The sequence below is a fragment of the Palaemon carinicauda genome, chromosome 21, assembly GCF_036898095.1.
Source record: "Palaemon carinicauda isolate YSFRI2023 chromosome 21, ASM3689809v2, whole genome shotgun sequence".
Taxonomy (NCBI): Eukaryota; Metazoa; Arthropoda; class Malacostraca; order Decapoda; family Palaemonidae; genus Palaemon; species Palaemon carinicauda.
This window is the reverse complement of record NC_090745.1, coordinates 106,183,497-106,200,407: the sequence shown is the minus strand read 5'-3', so window position 1 is coordinate 106,200,407 and position 16,911 is coordinate 106,183,497. Positions and strand designations below refer to the sequence as shown.

The window sequence follows — 16,911 nt, the reverse complement described above, 5'->3', positions numbered from 1 at the left end:
TTGGATGATCTCAGCCATCCCAAAGATGGTTTGGACCTTTTTGGCGGAACTACTCTCAAGGGTTGGGTCATCGGAATCCAGGGGGATCCAATCCTTGAGGTGGGACTCTTGGCTTTTGGCCGGAAGCCCATCATTACAGATATGGGGAGGATGATTCCATATTACTTTGGTCTCAGTCCTAACAGGCGGGTTTAGCTTACACCTGTGCCTCTATATCTGTTTTGATGCTATCCTTCGGGTAGGGTATGGAGTGGACCATCGGGGAAATATACTCTCATTGTGCCGATAGTGGCGAATGCAAATTTCCTTTCCAACGTATGATACTTTCTTATAATTCTCAAGCAGGTACCCCAACAAAACAACAAAAAACCTGAAAATCCCTCCCTTAAATATGGACCCTTCAAATACTGACTCCCCATCCCCTGGATTTGCTGACTCCCCCCCGGCACTGTTGACGACTTCTGCTACTGAAATTAAGGAAAACTCTGTTGACGATCTTCGAACTAAAAAGGACCACTCTACTGATGTTAAAAAATCTAGCAATTTGGGTAACACAGGGAAACTACGATTTCTTCATGTTTCCCAAATCCCATTAGAGACAAATTATGATGATATATATAGAGCATTTGAGTGCTATGGATTGATAAAGGAAATACGGATGCGACTTGGAGATGAAAAATGGGACTCTTGGATATCTTTTGAAAGTCATGATGAAGCGTTTAATGCCATAAGTAATATTAGTAGTATCAAAATTAACGAATTGAACATCATGGGAGCTCTTTGTGATAAGGTCCCAAAGGAATTGGATGTGTACAAACCTGCTGATTGGTTTGAAAAAGATAGAAATGTACCCATGCCTTCACAGAGAAAACCCAAACCACCTATGTGGCTCTTAGCTGAACCTAAAGGGATAATAGGGAATTATTTTAAGATATGTAAGTTTATCCAAAAAAAAGTAGGAACCATAGCACCTGGAGATATATCTCGTTTTGGGAAGAACAGTTATCTCATCCATGCCAAATCTTCGACTCAGTCTGCAATACTGTCTAACTTACAGACAGGCAGTGATGAAATTACATTGGAAATGAAACCTCATCTAAATTTTAGTTATGGAAGGGGAGTGGTCTTTAATAAGGACCTATACGAATTTACAGAGGAGGAGATACTTTCTATGTGTCCATTAAATGTATGGAAAGTGCATAAGGTTCCTGGAACTTCAATGATTATACTTACTTTCCAGGATGCTGATGTACCTTTCCATATTTTTATTGAAAATGAAAGGATTAAAGTTCGACCTTTCAAACAAAAGCCCCTGCAATGTTTTAATTGTTTTAAATTTGGACACCCATCCAAAGTTTGCAAAAATGGAAAAATGTGTGGTATTTGCTCCAAAACTTATCATGGAGAATGTACACTTGAGGCCAGGTGTTCAAATTGCAATTTGAATCATAAATCAACTGATAGGATATGCGAACTGTATAAGTTGGAGGAAGCTGCCCTAAACAAATCAAGTTTAGAACACATAAGTGTGGGACATGCAAAAAGAATGTTGAATAAATCAACCAGCTATGCAAAGGCCTTAAAATCAAAGGTAAATTTACCACAGGAGACAGCAACCCCACCTAGCACTGCCAGTAATTCTAAGAAAAGAAATACAACCTCTGATGATAAAGTACTGCATGACAAAGTAATCGTATTGCCTTCTGAGGCTTTGCCACAGCGTATTAAAAATGGGTCATTGCCCATTTCTGTACAGCCTTCGTCCCCCATTACTAACATTAGTACTAACCTCTCCCAGGCCATGTCCTTGCCTGATTTGATGGAGATGCCACCTGACACTAAGTTACCAGGTGCACCTGTATTGGGGAAGGTGCAAAAACCTGGTAGCTCAAAACCTACTAATCGGAAAAGAGAGAGACCTCCATCTCTCTCACCCCCTTCCATAAGAAATATCAAAATTACGACGTCAAATAAATATGATGATTTGTCTGTTGATATTTCTGATCTGGAAGTCAATTTAAATAAATCGGAAATTCAAGTGGAGGTCCACCAACCTCCTCAACAATCAGATCAAAAAGACAAAAAGAAAATCATAAATTCTAAACCCAATCTATCAAGACCTTCTTTAATAAAACCACCTAAAAATAGTGTTAGATCAAAAACTGCTAATGGGAAGACTCCATCCAAGGGGTCTACCAAATTATAAACCATAGTTTTTTCCTCCATTTTGCAATGGAATTGTCAGGGTTTAAGGGCCAAATATGAAGAACTTAAGCTCCTTATTCATGAGCATTCCCCCATAATTATTTGTCTACAGGAGAGCAAACTTGATCATAATACCCCATGTCCTCGCGAATACATTAGTTATAGGACACCATATGATCACCAAGTGGGGAGCCATGGCGGAAGTCTCATATACGTTCGTCGAGATGTTCCCCAAGTTTCTCTGTCTATTCGTACACCTCTGCAGGCAGTGGTTGTACAGATCGACATAGGGCGAAAATATACAATTTGTTCTCTGTACTTGCCTCCAAATGATAACATTTTGTATGACAACTTAGTGGAGGTGATTCAACAACTCCCTCAACCTTTTCTTTTACTTGGAGATTTGAATGGTAGACATCCTTTGTGGGGTGATGTTTTAGCCAACACGAGGGGAAATATCATATCATCAATTGTGGAAAATGAAGATGTGGGACTCCTTAATACAGGAGAGCCCACACACTTTCATGTCCAGACAGGTACCTTGTCATGTATTGACCTAGCAATCGTAAGCTCTAATTGCCTAATAGACTTTGATTGGAGAACATTAGATGATTGGCATACTAGTGATCACGCACCAATCATTATAAACACCAACAATGGTCCACCTTTACAGGGATCGCCACGATGGAATCTTGACAAGGCGGACTGGGGTAAATTTCGTGAGCTAAGCGAAATTGAGGGGGATGCAGGACAAGTTGAAAATATCGATGATGCCATAGACTTACTGAATGGAACTCTCCATACAGCAGGAGTCAATTCAATTCCAAAAACAACAGGGTTATTCAAACGACGACCAGTCCCGTGGTGGTCTTCAGAACTAACTGCCCTGCACAGAGCCACAAGAAGATCTTTAACACGATTGCGTAGACGCAGAACTGATGAGAATTTAATTATGTACAAGAAATGTAGAGCACAGTTCCGTCGTGCCATGAAAGAAGCAAGGCGCCAGTCATGGATGTCTTTTGTTTCCTCCATTAACAGTAGAACACCACCATCTTCTGTGTGGAGGAAAGTAAAAAAGATAGCTGGCAAATTCACCCCCAACCCACCACCAGTGTTGAAGGTGAATGGCCAGTATGTAACTGAAGCAAAGGAAGTTAGCAATGCCCTGGCTAATCATTTTTCAAATGTATCCAGCAAGTGTGAAGGAGCCCCTGGTCACCAGTATAGGAGCGCTGAAGAAAAGAAAATTTTAAATTTTGCAACAAGAAGGGAAGAGTCGTATAATTCTCCTTTCACTGAAAGAGAATTTGATTCCGCACTTGCTCATTGCAACGATACAGCCCCTGGACCCGATGGAATTCCATATGCAATGATTAAACATGTACATTTCAATACAAAGCTATTTATTTTAAGTATTATTAATAGAATATGGCATGATCATAGTTACCCAAGTGTTTGGGAACTAGCCATTATTTTAGCCTTTTTAAAACCCGGTAAAGACAAGTTTTTAGCAGCAAACTATCGTCCTATTGCATTGACATCTTGTTTATGTAAAATCATGGAGAAGATGGTCAATGCAAGGCTGATATGGTACCTTGAAAAGAAAGGTATTTTATCACCGATTCAATGTGGATTCCGAAAAATGCACTCAACGACTGATGTGTTGATACGACTAGAGTCTTCTATTTGTGAAGCCTTTGCTTCCAAACAGCACCATGTTACAGTATTTTTTGACCTTGAAAAGGCATATGATACCACATGGAGATATGGTATACTTAAAACCATTCATGAATTGGGATTGAGAGGAGAGCTGCCACTATTTATTCAGGCATTTCTTTCACGTAGAGTTTTTCAAGTGAGAGTTGGGGAAACACTATCTGAGAGTAAGTGCCAGGAAGAAGGAGTTCCTCAGGGTAGTGTGCTGAGTGTAACCCTTTTTGCACTAGCAATTAATGGGATATCCAAAGCCATTCCCCAGGATGTTCTCTCAACATTATTTGTGGATGATCTCTCAATATCATTTGCTGGCACTAGAATGGCAATGGTTGAGAGAAAAATCCAACTCTCTATTGATAAAATTATCCAGTGGGCTGACATGAATGGATTTAAGTTCTCGACAAGTAAAACTACCGTTGTCCATTTTTGTCGTATCCGGGGAGTACATCCAGACCCGGATATATACATTAAAGGTCAACGGATACCATGTGCAAGAGAAGCTAAATTTTTAGGTTTGATATTTGATTGTAGGCTGACATGGGTTTCTCACTTAAAAGCATTAAAAGCTAAATGTGTTGAAGCTCTGAATATCTTAAAAGTATTGTCCCATACATCGTGGGGGGCAGACCGCAATACTATTTTAAAATTATACAAGGCCTTGATTTTTTCCAAAATTAGTTATGGTTGTGAGGTATATTCTTCAGCCACCCCAAGCCGGTTAAAAATATTAGACTCGATACATCATGCAGGTATTAGATTGTCTACTGGAGCTTTTAAAACCTCGCCTATCCCAAGTCTCCTTGTTGATGCTGGAGAGTTACCTCTAGACCTATACCGAATGTCTTCCATTCTTCGGTATTGGTTTAGATTGCAAAGACTCCCTAACTCTCTCGCCTTTCAGACTGCAAGCCTTGTAAGACACGCATCATACTTTGAGTTGCACCCAAAATCTCCTCAACCTTATGGCTTTCGGGTGAAACGATTATTAAATAGTCTGGATTTAATTAGAATTAAGGTACTTCCATTCAAGGTATCACCAACACCTCCATGGAAGTTACCAGAGATATCTTTTTGTAAATATTTTATTGGAGATAAGAAGAATATGTTAGACCTAGAAGCCAGGTCTCTTTTTAATGAACATGTTAGAGAACATAGAGGATCAACTTTTATCTATACTGATGGCTCCAAATCTGATGCTGGCGTTGGATTTGGAGTACATAGTAATGGTTTTAATTGTAGAGGTGCACTTCCTCTGACCGCTTCCATATTTACTGCCGAACTGTATGGCATATTAACCGCTATTGAGAAAATAGCGTTGGAGAAGGAGGGTAATTTTACAATTTTTAGTGATGCAAGGAGTGTTCTTCAAGCTATGGAAGTTTTTAATTCTAATAACCCTTTAGTTTTAAAGATTTTAGAATGGCTTTTCATAATTGGACGGAGAGGTATAACAGTTCAATTTTGTTGGGTTCCAGCACATGTAGGTGTGTCTGGGAATGAGAAGGCAGATTCACTGGCTAAGGAGGCTGCATCAGAGTTGCTGCCAAGAAGGTATCCCATTCCCTGTGATGATTTCTTACCTGACATCAAGAAATTGGTTTGCAATAAATGGCAACAGCAATGGGATAGTCAAGATGGCAATAAAATGCGAGAGATAACAAATGACATATCTCCTTGGAGGTATAATATGATGCCCCGAAAATGGGAGACGTCTCTTTGTCGTCTCCGTATTGGTCACACTCGGTTTACACACGAGTTTTTGCTGAAGGGCCAACACCAACCATATTGTGACGACTGTGTAGTACCTCTAACAGTAAGGCATTTGTTGACCGAATGCCCCAATTATAACAACTTGCGGAATAGATATTTGTTTGAGGCTCGAGGTGAGGGTGGCAGGTTCATCCTTGCCAAGATTCTTGGAAATGATGTGTCCTACCATGCAAGTGGCATTTTTAGATTTATTTCAGAAGCAGGTCTTCTGAAAAATATTTAACTTTTATGACATTCAATTTTTATGATTTTAATTGAATACTCTTTTATTTTTTATTTTATTTTATCTTTTATTTTTGTATACATAAATTAAATGTTACCGGCGTCAATGACCTCAGATGTCAGGATGCCTGAAAACTTTGAATCAATCAATCAATCTTACACCCGTTCTCACCCTCACCACTTCGTTCCTAACCCTATCTACTCGAGATACACCAGCCATACTCCTCAGACACTTCATCTCAAACACATTCAATTTCTGTCTCTCCATCACTTTCATTCCCCACAACTCCGATCCATACATCACAGTTGGTACAATCACTTTCTCATATAGAACTCTCTTTACATTCATGCCCAATCCTCTATTTTTTACTACTCCCTTAACTGCCCCCAACACTTTGCAACCTTCATTCACTCTCTGACGTACATCTGCTTCCACTCCACCATTTGCTGCAACAACAGACCCCAAGTACTTAAACTGATCCACCTCCTCAAGTAACTCTCCATTCAACATGACATTCAACCTTGCACCACCTTCCCTTCTCGTACATCTCATAACCTTACTCTTACCCACATTAACTCTCAACTTCCTTCTCTCACACACCCTTCCAAATTCTGTCACTAGTCGGTCAAGCTTCTCTTCTGTGTCTGCTACCAGTACAGTATCATCCGCAAACAACAACTGATTTACCTCCCATTCATGATCATTCTCGCCTACCAGTTTTAATCCTCGTCCAAGCACTCTAGCATTCACCTCTCTCACCACTCCATCAACATACAAGTTAAACAACCACGGCGACATCACACATCCCTGTCTCAGCCCCACTCTCACCGGAAACCAATCGCTCACCTCATTTCCTATTCTAACACATGCTTTACTACCTGTGTAGAAACTTTTCACTGCTTGCAACAACCTTCCACCAACTCCATATAACCTCATCACATTCCACATTGCTTCCCTATCAACTCTATCATATGCTTTCTCCAGATCCATAAACGCAACATACACCTCCTTACCTTTTGCTAAATATTTCTCGCATATCTGCCTAACTGTAAAAATCTGATTCATACAACCCCTACCTCTTCTAAAACCACCCTGTACTTCCAAGATTGCATTCTCTGTTTTATCCTTAATCCTATTAATCAGTATTCTACCATACACTTTTCCAACTACACTCAACAAACTAATACCTCTTGAATTACAACACTCATGCACATCTCCCTTACCCTTATATAGTGGTACAATACATGCACAGACCCAATCTACTGGTACCATTGACAACACAAAACAGGCACAAATATTAAAGGCGATTTTATATGATGCGTTTCCTAAACACGCCAAAAAGCACGATAAAAAAATGGCAACCAATGTTTTGTTTAGTTTATCTCTGATCATAATGAAGAAACAAACGCATTTACACATCTGTGTATAGGTTAGTTTTTGCATCGATTATATTGATTATTCAGTACAGTATGTTGATTTTGTTATCACCAATGTTTTACTTAATTTTTCTTAGGACTTCCAAAAGAAATTTTTTTCTTTTTGACGCCGCCTGAAACGACGGCATCATAAAGTACGCTCAGTAAACAACCACGCTCAGTAAACAAACGAAGGCATTTAACGCGCATGATGAAAGTGATAAATAATGATATTACAGTAAAAGTTTTTAGAAAATATGTTATTACAAATATTATTTACCGTATCTATATAAAATCATACATAAGTAGTAAAGCAGGAAAACAATTTAAGAGAGAGAGAGAGAGAGAGAGAGAGAGAGAGAGAGAGAGAGAGAGAGAGAGATGTTTTACGTACGTAAATGTAAATTTTAAACAAAAAAAATAACCCCATTTCATATAAAATAGGTTATTACAAATATTTTACTTTATCATATTACAGTAGTCTGTATAATATTGTAAAGTTCAGTACAGTATGTTGTTGTTATAGTCGTGGCGATGAAATTCTCACGAAACAAAAACACGGCATTCCATTACAACAGCTGATTCATTCTCTCTCTCTCTCTCTCTCTCTCTCTCTCTCTCTCTCTCTCTCTCTCTCTCTCTCTCTCTCTCTCTCTCTCTCTCTCTCTTTGTGTTATACAATACTTACATATAGATGAAGAAACTAAAATTAGTTTTCTTAGTGTCAATTAAATACGAAACGAAAAAATTATGCCGAGTTTACATCCATTTCAATCGTTGCTAAAAATACGGCATCCGATTTCATCAGCAAACCACTATTTTTTGGGAAACCTCATTTTATTCTAGAAAATTGCTACTCTTTAAATAGTTAATTGCACATTAAGAAAGCGTGTACTTTTGTTTTTAAATTTCGGGTGTGTTTTAAAAATCGAGAGTATTGTCGACTTCTTATTGTTTTACTTTTGGCTGTGATTAGATCAGCTGACGTCTAGCTGCCGCTCATGAGAGTGTACGAATACACTAACAAAGTATCGTTTATACCATTTCTTTACTTATTCAAACCGTCTACAGTATACAGTTATTACATAAGCACCAATGTGTTATAACCTATCAAATTTTTTTGTTTATTACATTTAAAACAACACACACACTCTCTCTCTCTCTCTCTCTCTCTCTCTCTCTCTCTCTCTCTCTCTCTCTCTCTCTCTGTGGGCTACTTTTCACTACCTCCCATTCCTTACCTCTCTCTATCTCTCTAACAAATGATATCTTTGTTGCTCCTCAAAGTTTCATTTATATTGAAAATCAATCATGATTCAATTTTCCTTACTTTCTCCAATCTCGCACCATCGGTCACATCGCGGTATTTTCGAAATTTCCGGAAAATCCGCGATATATGTATATACATGCGTTATGAAAAAATCCGCGAAGTGGTGAATCCGCGATGGTCGAACCGCGAAGTAGCGAGGGATCACTGTATACAAGTCTTTATTTGCCCATTAAACAGAGACTTTTGTCTTCACATATAACTTTGGTGATACAGGTACATGAAATTTGGATTATAGATTGTTTTAAAGTAGTAAGTAATGTAACAGTTGATTAGTATCTGTTTCTTCACAACCAAATTAATCATATATATGCATAATATTTGTTTTGATATTCTTAAGTATAATTGGTCTTTCATTTACTAGAGAGAAGGTAGTCAACTACCGAGGGGCTAAGTTGTTACAAGTCTTGCTTTCATTCTTTAGCTTGCAAGGGACCCTTTCTTTCATTGCAACTCATACAACAAACAGTTGGTTAAGCTGCAGGCACTTTGAGAACTGGATTCAGCAAAGCTGGGGTAATATTTACCTATGGATTTTAAATGCTTCCGGCATAATAGACTATCCTCTTCTGTATGTCAAACTGAAAATTTATATTATGAGAATTTTTTTTAATATAGTACAAGGCATGTTTGCGATTAATTGACTTTTATGAAATGACTTGTAAAAACCAAGTTTTCAACCTCTATCTTTTTGCAGTTAATCCATAGGTTGTAAGTCTGAACTATTCCAAAGAAAGAAAATTAAGCAATTATACTGTACAACTTTAATCTTGTAATTTATATAAAAAGTTGTTAAGACTCCCTTTAATTTCTCTACATATACAGTACCTTTAAATTTGGCTTAAAAGTCTGTAGGTTTAAGTACCACTTTGTCATATAAATATTGTAATTATTGCTACATTTACCGCAAAATCAATCACAAGTAAGTTAGCCAGTTTTCCTGAACCTCAAGATCTGTCATTTTACTTTCATATAATTATAATTACTTAAGCCTACTTTTGAAGTTGCAATACTATCTATACTGGAAGCGTATGCCACTTAAAGAAATTAGCATTTACATTGAATTTCCATAAAATTGAATGTAAGTATAAAACCCATGCCTTTAAAAGTATGCAACTAGAATTATATTAAAAAAAATACTTTCAATGTAAATGGATTTTGATGCACATACAATTGTCTCGTTGAATTATGTCTTGGTGTCATACATCACTAAATTGTTGAGATTTGGCCAGAACCAAGTAATTGGATTATAGCATCTATAACTAGTCTAGTCAGAAAGTTGATTGTTGAACAACACTTCTAGAAGTTTTCAAACATCTTAGAACCACCGACTTCATAATTTTGTGAACTTTTATTTTTTAAAAGCAGTATTCCGATCTACGTTATTTATCCAGACTTTTTGATGTCTGAAATTATATTTTTTAACTTGTATTTCTTCCAAAGCAGCACTCTGACCATCATTATTTATCTGAAATTTTGACATCTGACGTTTTTAAGAGTTCAGTGTTGTTGCTAATTTTGATTTTTCCTATTTACAGGCAGAATCATTAGTCCCCTTACGGAATGGATCTGCCAAACTTGGTAGAAGAAGTCGGAGTTCAGACAGAGATGGTAGTGCTCACTCTGATTACTTTTCCTTGGCTGAGGAGCATATTGAACCACTTGCCTTAGGCCATAATGAAGAAAACTTTTTTGACCAGGACAATACTGAACGAATCACTACAAGTAACAGACAAGCTAGCAGTAAAGTGATTAACAGTAACTTTGAGAGTGCCAGACATCTTTCAAGAAGTGTTAGTAGCTTATCTCCTACTGATGTTCCTCTATCACATTTTTCCCCCTTGCCATCACAGCCACAACAGAAACAGGTGATGGGGAGCCCAAGGAGATTAAAACCTCTCTCCCAGAAAAGCATGCAGACTGCACTGTCCACACAATCTCTGGCACCACGGGAAGACTCTGATAATAGAGATGTCATGCATTCAGACCTAAGCCAAGAAATGAGAAAACTTAGGATGGATTCGTTAATGTCAAGAATAAAGAGTCAAAAACCAGCTTGTGAGATAGACTACAACACTCACTATAAAAGTATTGAGAATCAACATCGAATGCTACTTGACAGTACAGACATGTTAAGTTTATATGGATCTGGTGATGGAGGTGTGCATAATGATAGTGATACTCATAGGTCAGCAAAAAATACTCACTCAGGCAATCCAAAAATGGCTCGTGCTCATAGTTTTGATAAGGATTTAGCAGTTAGAAAAAGTGGTTCTGGGAGCAGGAAGTCAAAGAGATTACATAGTGCTGCTGATAAGAACGTAAAGAATGTAAATATTCCATCGTCTCCTTTAATAAAAAAGAAGTTATCACAGTCAATTGGTAATCTAGGTTCTCACAATACTAATGCAAGCATGCTTAAAAATGCAGGTTGTGAGCAAATTTCCGACAGAACTTTAGGAGAAAATTGGAAAACTCAATTGGAAGGAAGTGATAATGTGTATGAAAACGAAAGGCCACATAACAATAGATTTGAAAGAAGCAAGAGTAACTTAGAAAGGGTAAAACGCCACTCGGGTGATAGTTATGTGCATGAAACGGCAAGATCTGAGGAAGGGTCAGAGCACATAGAATTTGAGAAAACAAGCTCAAGGGCTCCATCTCCTGGTGACACAAATCTTGATGCAACTGTACTGTCCATCTGTGACTTGAATTTACCTGAACAGGATCAGTCATTTGATGTTAGACCTGAAGAACTACAACTTAATGTGCTTTCAGAAAGCCAGAGTGATTTAAATTATATTGATAATCAAAGAAGAGAGAAAATACGGGAATCAGTGCATGAAAGAAGGCAGTTAAAGGAACTTTATGATAATGCCCAAGTAACGGACAATACGATAGATGAAAGCCAGAATCCAGAGCCAGAAAGAACTTCCACTCCAGTGCCAAATATGAAGTCTAGACCTAATATCCCCAAACTTAGAGTAAGTGTGTAAATCTAACTTTGGTCCTCTTTACCTATGGCTAAACAAAACTTCCTTGGCAAGTATAATTTGTGTAGTACTGTACACTGTATTGTAAAGACATTTTTAGGAAAATATCATCAAATATAATTCCATGCAGCCCAGGCCTTGCAGTGTGGTTATTTTTCTATGATACATTTTGATACACAACTCTTTTAATTTTCAAAATTATTGTAGAAAACTTATTTCAGTTAACTCCAGAATTCATGTGTTTTAACCTTCATAAAGGGTGTTTCCTGACAAGCAACTTTGAATACAGTATTACAGTCTGCCCTTTATGTACGATACCCTGTAATCTCAGTGTCCTCAGATGGTATAGTCAGTTTGTTGTAGACTTCTTACTCAAGTTTGTCGTCACCCAAGCTTTTCAGTTGTTCTTATATTTTCTCTCAGATAATGTATCTTTTTCTAGTGGTTTTAGTTAGTTGTCCTTGGTTTTGGGTGTCCCCTTATAGTTATTATCACCAACCAAATATCCTTTTGAATATGGTATTCAGAAAATTAGGTCTGGGGAAGGGTCGTATAAAATTTGTATAACAAAATTGGTCATGTCATTACTACAAAATTGGTCATGTCATTACTTAACTTGGAATTCACAGATTTACCACTCTCCTCTCCACATGCAGTATATGGGTTACATGTTTTTTTTTCTGAATGACTTCAGCTTGGTGACCAGAGAGTATTTTGAAGATTAAGATGGCGACATCACATGGGAAAGTCACGTAAACTAGGGACTATTGTACATACAAGGTAGACTATCTTATTTTAAATTTGTTGTACAGGTTACACTTCAATAGTTATACTGTAGCACATAAATTCACAGTAAGTATTGAAGTAATCAATTTTGTTATGATTCTTTATTTTCAATTATAGTAGGCCTTTTTATTCATAAGAATTTGCTGCAGTGTTGGTAAAATTTATAAATGCTTGCTCTCCTAGCCTAGACTATTTCAATTCTACAGTACTTCAAAGGCTATTGACGTTTTTTTTCTTTTCTTTTATTTAATTGAAAATACTCTTAAAAGTATGCTCAATAAAGTAATGTTTCTTTTCAAAATATCATATAAAGAAAGCATTATTATACCATTAATCCAGTATTTCAACTCTTCTCTTTTGCAATTAGGTAGCTCAAAAATTGATTTTAAATGGGTTAATATATTCATATATGATTAATTACAAGATGAAATTTTTCAAAATAGAACTGCATTACGATTTACTCAACATATGAATTGTATTACAGCATACACTAAATATTTTGTAGCAGTGGATAATTATTGTAGTGTACTTACCAATTAGGAGAGAAAAAGGGAAAAAAAAATTGGGAGAGAAAAAGGGAAAAAATAGTCTTCCTCTTCATGATTGTTTTTCAATTATAAGCTTACCATATTAACCCTTTTACCCCCAGGCTATTTGGAAATTTCCAACCCTTAACCCCCAGGGGGTTATTTTTTTCCCAGCACATTTTGCCGTATATTTTTTTTAAATTGCTCTATCAGCCTTAATTTTTGTCATAGAGAGGTCAGGTTGATCTCATTCTCTTGGAAAATTCTTGACTTTTCTCAAAAAATTATCAAAAAATATGAAAAAAAGATTTTTCAATATTAAACTTAGCCGGTGATCATATAAGCTGTCAGCTCTGCTGCCCGACAGAAAAACCTAAGGACAAAATACGCCAGCGATCGCTATACAGGTGGGGGTGTACATCAACTGCGCCATCTGTCGAGCAGGTACTCAAGTACTGTACTCCATGTCAACACAGAACCAATTTTCTCTCTGTCGTGCCACTGGCAAGACCTACTAAATACGCTGTTACTAACTGGATTTGTTTTCACAACTATTTGGTGAAGTACACTATTCTAGTTTTGAGCTTTCGCTATGCAGGGGTTTTATCTTCATCTCAAAACTTGAACTCGTTTTGGATAGATTTTATTATGGTGACAAAGAGAGTATGGACTCTTTCACTTTTAAATGGCCGACCCTTCCCTTAGACGGAAGTGTGTTTAGGTTTTTAGTAATTTTGCTTAACACGTTATAGATCTATATATTTTATATCTCTCCGCCTTTATTAGGCCTCTTCGATTAACTTTCCATTTATTATAAACATATAAAAATAAATTTTTATGTTTTGTTTATATGCGACCTTTCCTGATAGTAGGCGGTCCTAACTTGGAACCGAAGTTAATCAACGTTGAGCCCGTTATATCGTATTTAGCCTTTAAGGAATTTAAAACTTTTTAAATTTAATGTTTTATGAAAGATTTTCTTTGATAGTCTTCGTACTGTTTTCAAAGATGAACTAACGTTTAGTTTTTTTAGATTACGCAGTTGTTGACGTTCAGGACGTTCAACATGCGCTCTATCGTTACGATAGAGAGAGAGTGTATCACGGTTTCACTTTGCAGTAAGAGTAAATCGATTCTGACGTTTCGTTCATTCTTTCTTAACTTAAATGGTTTAAATTCTAAATTAAAGGAACTTTTTATTTGGAAAACCTTTCAGTTTTTTTCCTTTAGCCAAATAACATGTTTTTTTGACGATATATAATTGGGCTCTTCTCTCAGGTGCGAAATCAAGAGAGAAAGAGAGAGAGAGATAGAGACGGAGGGAGAGAGAGGAGAAAAAACGTTCCGTTCAAGCGGGTAACATTGTTCTCGTGTTACTCTCCTCCCTAGTCGCTGTACGGGGAAGAAGGTAAAACGTTTCTAGGGTTTTATTCTTGTCCCCAGGCTATGTGCGGTGAGAGTTTGTAAACGTAGTTTATTTGAACTAGTGTTTAGTCTCTTTCCCAGCCACTGAATTCTTTATCTTTATATGTTTTCTGTTTTTGCTAGTATTAATGAGCTGCATTATACGACTGTTTTCGCAATTACTACCTTTTAATGAAGGGTAGAATTGCGTGTTTCAGGTAGAAATCAGTAAAAGTTTCGATTTCAATGAAATAAGTGCAAAACAGAAAATCGAAGTGATAAAGTGATATGCGCAAAGTGTTACAGTGTTGCGTCCGAGGGTTCGTCTGTTCGTGCCTGTCGTTCACCTAGTCCGGGACCTCTTGCAAGCTCCCAAGCCCAGGGGAGAAGTAATGTCGAACGACTTATGGGTTCGTCACGCCTTGATCAACGAACAGACGTTTCCCTCCGTGGTTTCGGGCGTATCTACCCAAGATCGCCCCACCCACACAAAGACGAGAGAGCCCATTTACTTCTTGTCTGCGGAAGAGCTTTCTCGTAAGAAACCATGGACCAAGGTCTCGCAGCTTATTAAGCGCAAGTCGGTCCCTTCCGCGCAAGTCCAACGGCCCAGTTGTAGCCACTGGGTCAGTTCGGACTCGCTGCAGTCTTCCGACGACTGCTCACCTCCTAAGTGAGGCAAAGCGGTACCGCAACAGGCAGTAACACCGTCTGTTGCCGCACCTGCTACTGTAGACCCTAAGTGGTCTTTGCTGCAGACCATGCAGACACAGTTAACATCTTTAATGCAGGAGTATCGTGCGGAGAAGGTTGACGCTGCACCCGTTAGCCTACAACCAACCACGGTTGTGCGTTCAGTTGACGCTGAGGCTACCTTCTCCCGCTCTCCGGCTGTGAGAGTTCCACCACCCATGCGCAGTGTACCCTGCCAGCCGCACGTTGACGTTCACAGACGCACGGAACCCTCCGTTGACGTTCGCGAGTTACCACAACAACAGGAGGGTGGAGTTAAGTTGCTTTGTTTTGACGCTGTGCGTCAACCTCCGCATTCTAGAGTTGTTTTGACTGCTCAGTATAGACAGTCAAAGCAGTCTCGAGTGAACACTGTATGTCCTCACGCACCTGTTGTGGTTGACAGTTCAGTTGTTGACAGTTCACAGACTGTCAAGCAGTTACATGACGTTGCCTTCTGGTCTGCTACTAATGCACCAGTGCTGTATGTCCTCACGCACCTGTTGTGGTTGACAGTTCAGTTGTTGACAGTTCACAGACTGTCAAGCAGTTACATGACGTTGCCTTCTGGTCTGCTACTAATGCACCAGTGAGAGACTCACTGAGATAACCTAGCTTTTATCGGACAAGGTTCCTGTAGATGAGAAAGTGCTGTTCTCCCTCCTACTGATATTCCTTTGAGGACTCTGTCATTTGGAGAGGAGCCTTAAGCTGCTTAGCCTCCTATGGACTTTAATTAAATCATGATAATTTTTTAAGGATCTTCGTCCGGATCTTGTAACTGCTGCTCCTCGTTCGCCTAAACGTCAGAGCTTACACTAGGCCTAGCTACTTCGAAGCCGTTGTTGTTAAGCTAGTGCTCTCTCGCTCTCCTAGAGAGCGTTACGTTGGCTAGGCGACTGGTTTTTGCACCAGGAGGAGTTTTAGGGATACAGCCTTTGATTTCCCTTCTTTTAAACTGGCTTATAGAGCGAGAGTCTGATAGGACACGAGAGAAGTTCTCGGCTTGGGAGTTCATGCCTCTGCCCAGATAGACTTCTCAATTCTGGTAGACTCGCCCTGGCGCCTAGCCAGGAGACGCTCCAAGTTGTTTACAGGTCAACTTCTCAACTTTTGTCGAGCCTTTGAAGTTTTGCTGTTCTATTATGTCACACATAACAAGGCTTCCAGGGATGGTAAATGGTTCCGCCTCAGTCGCTAACCCCGTCTGTTGCCACACCTGCTCCCGTAGACCCTAATGGGCTTTGCTGCAAGACATGCAGTCCAAGCTTGTGTCCTTGATAGAGGACTTAAATGCGGAGAAGAACCTTCTGGCCAACAACCTTCCAACCGGTTGGTTGTGCGCCCTGTTGACGCTGAGGTATCCTACTCGCGTCTGCCAGTTGAGGTGGTTCCTCCACCGATGCGACCCAGTGTGGGTTGCCAGTCGCACGTTGACGTTAAGCGACGCTCGGAGGTGGTTGTTGACGTTCAGTATGTCACTAGGAAGACGTTCAACAACCAGCAGAGGTGACTTGTTGTGACGCAGTGCGTCAACCTCAGCAACCCGGTAGGGTGTTGACTGCACAACCCAGACAGTCTAGACAGTTCGGGTTGACGCTGTACTTCCTCGCGCACCCATGGTTGTTGACAGTTCACAGACTGTGCAGCAGTGCCATGATATTGCGTCCGGCTCCGTCACGCATCCACCAGTGCGACCGGATTCAGCGAGTCAGACGTTGCCCACTCCGTTGCCGTTTCCTCATCAGATTCGGATGAGGAACCCTCTGATGAGGACGTTGCTGAACAAGACGATCAACCCTCAGCCCTG

At 39.0% G+C, this 16,911-nt stretch overlaps 1 protein-coding gene across 9 annotated transcripts in view; it reads left to right on the top strand.

Moving 5' to 3' along the window:
• The window catches only part of LOC137615393 (uncharacterized), a 326,176-nt gene that overhangs the window by 292,674 nt on the left and 16,591 nt on the right, over window positions 1–16,911 (top strand). For all 9 annotated transcript variants that reach the window (XM_068345226.1, XM_068345224.1, XM_068345227.1 and 6 more), the window contains one exon: window positions 10,198–11,643. In XM_068345226.1, coding sequence (XP_068201327.1) covers window positions 10,198–11,643 — 1,446 coding nt within the window. The remainder of the gene's footprint in view (window positions 1–10,197; window positions 11,644–16,911) is intronic.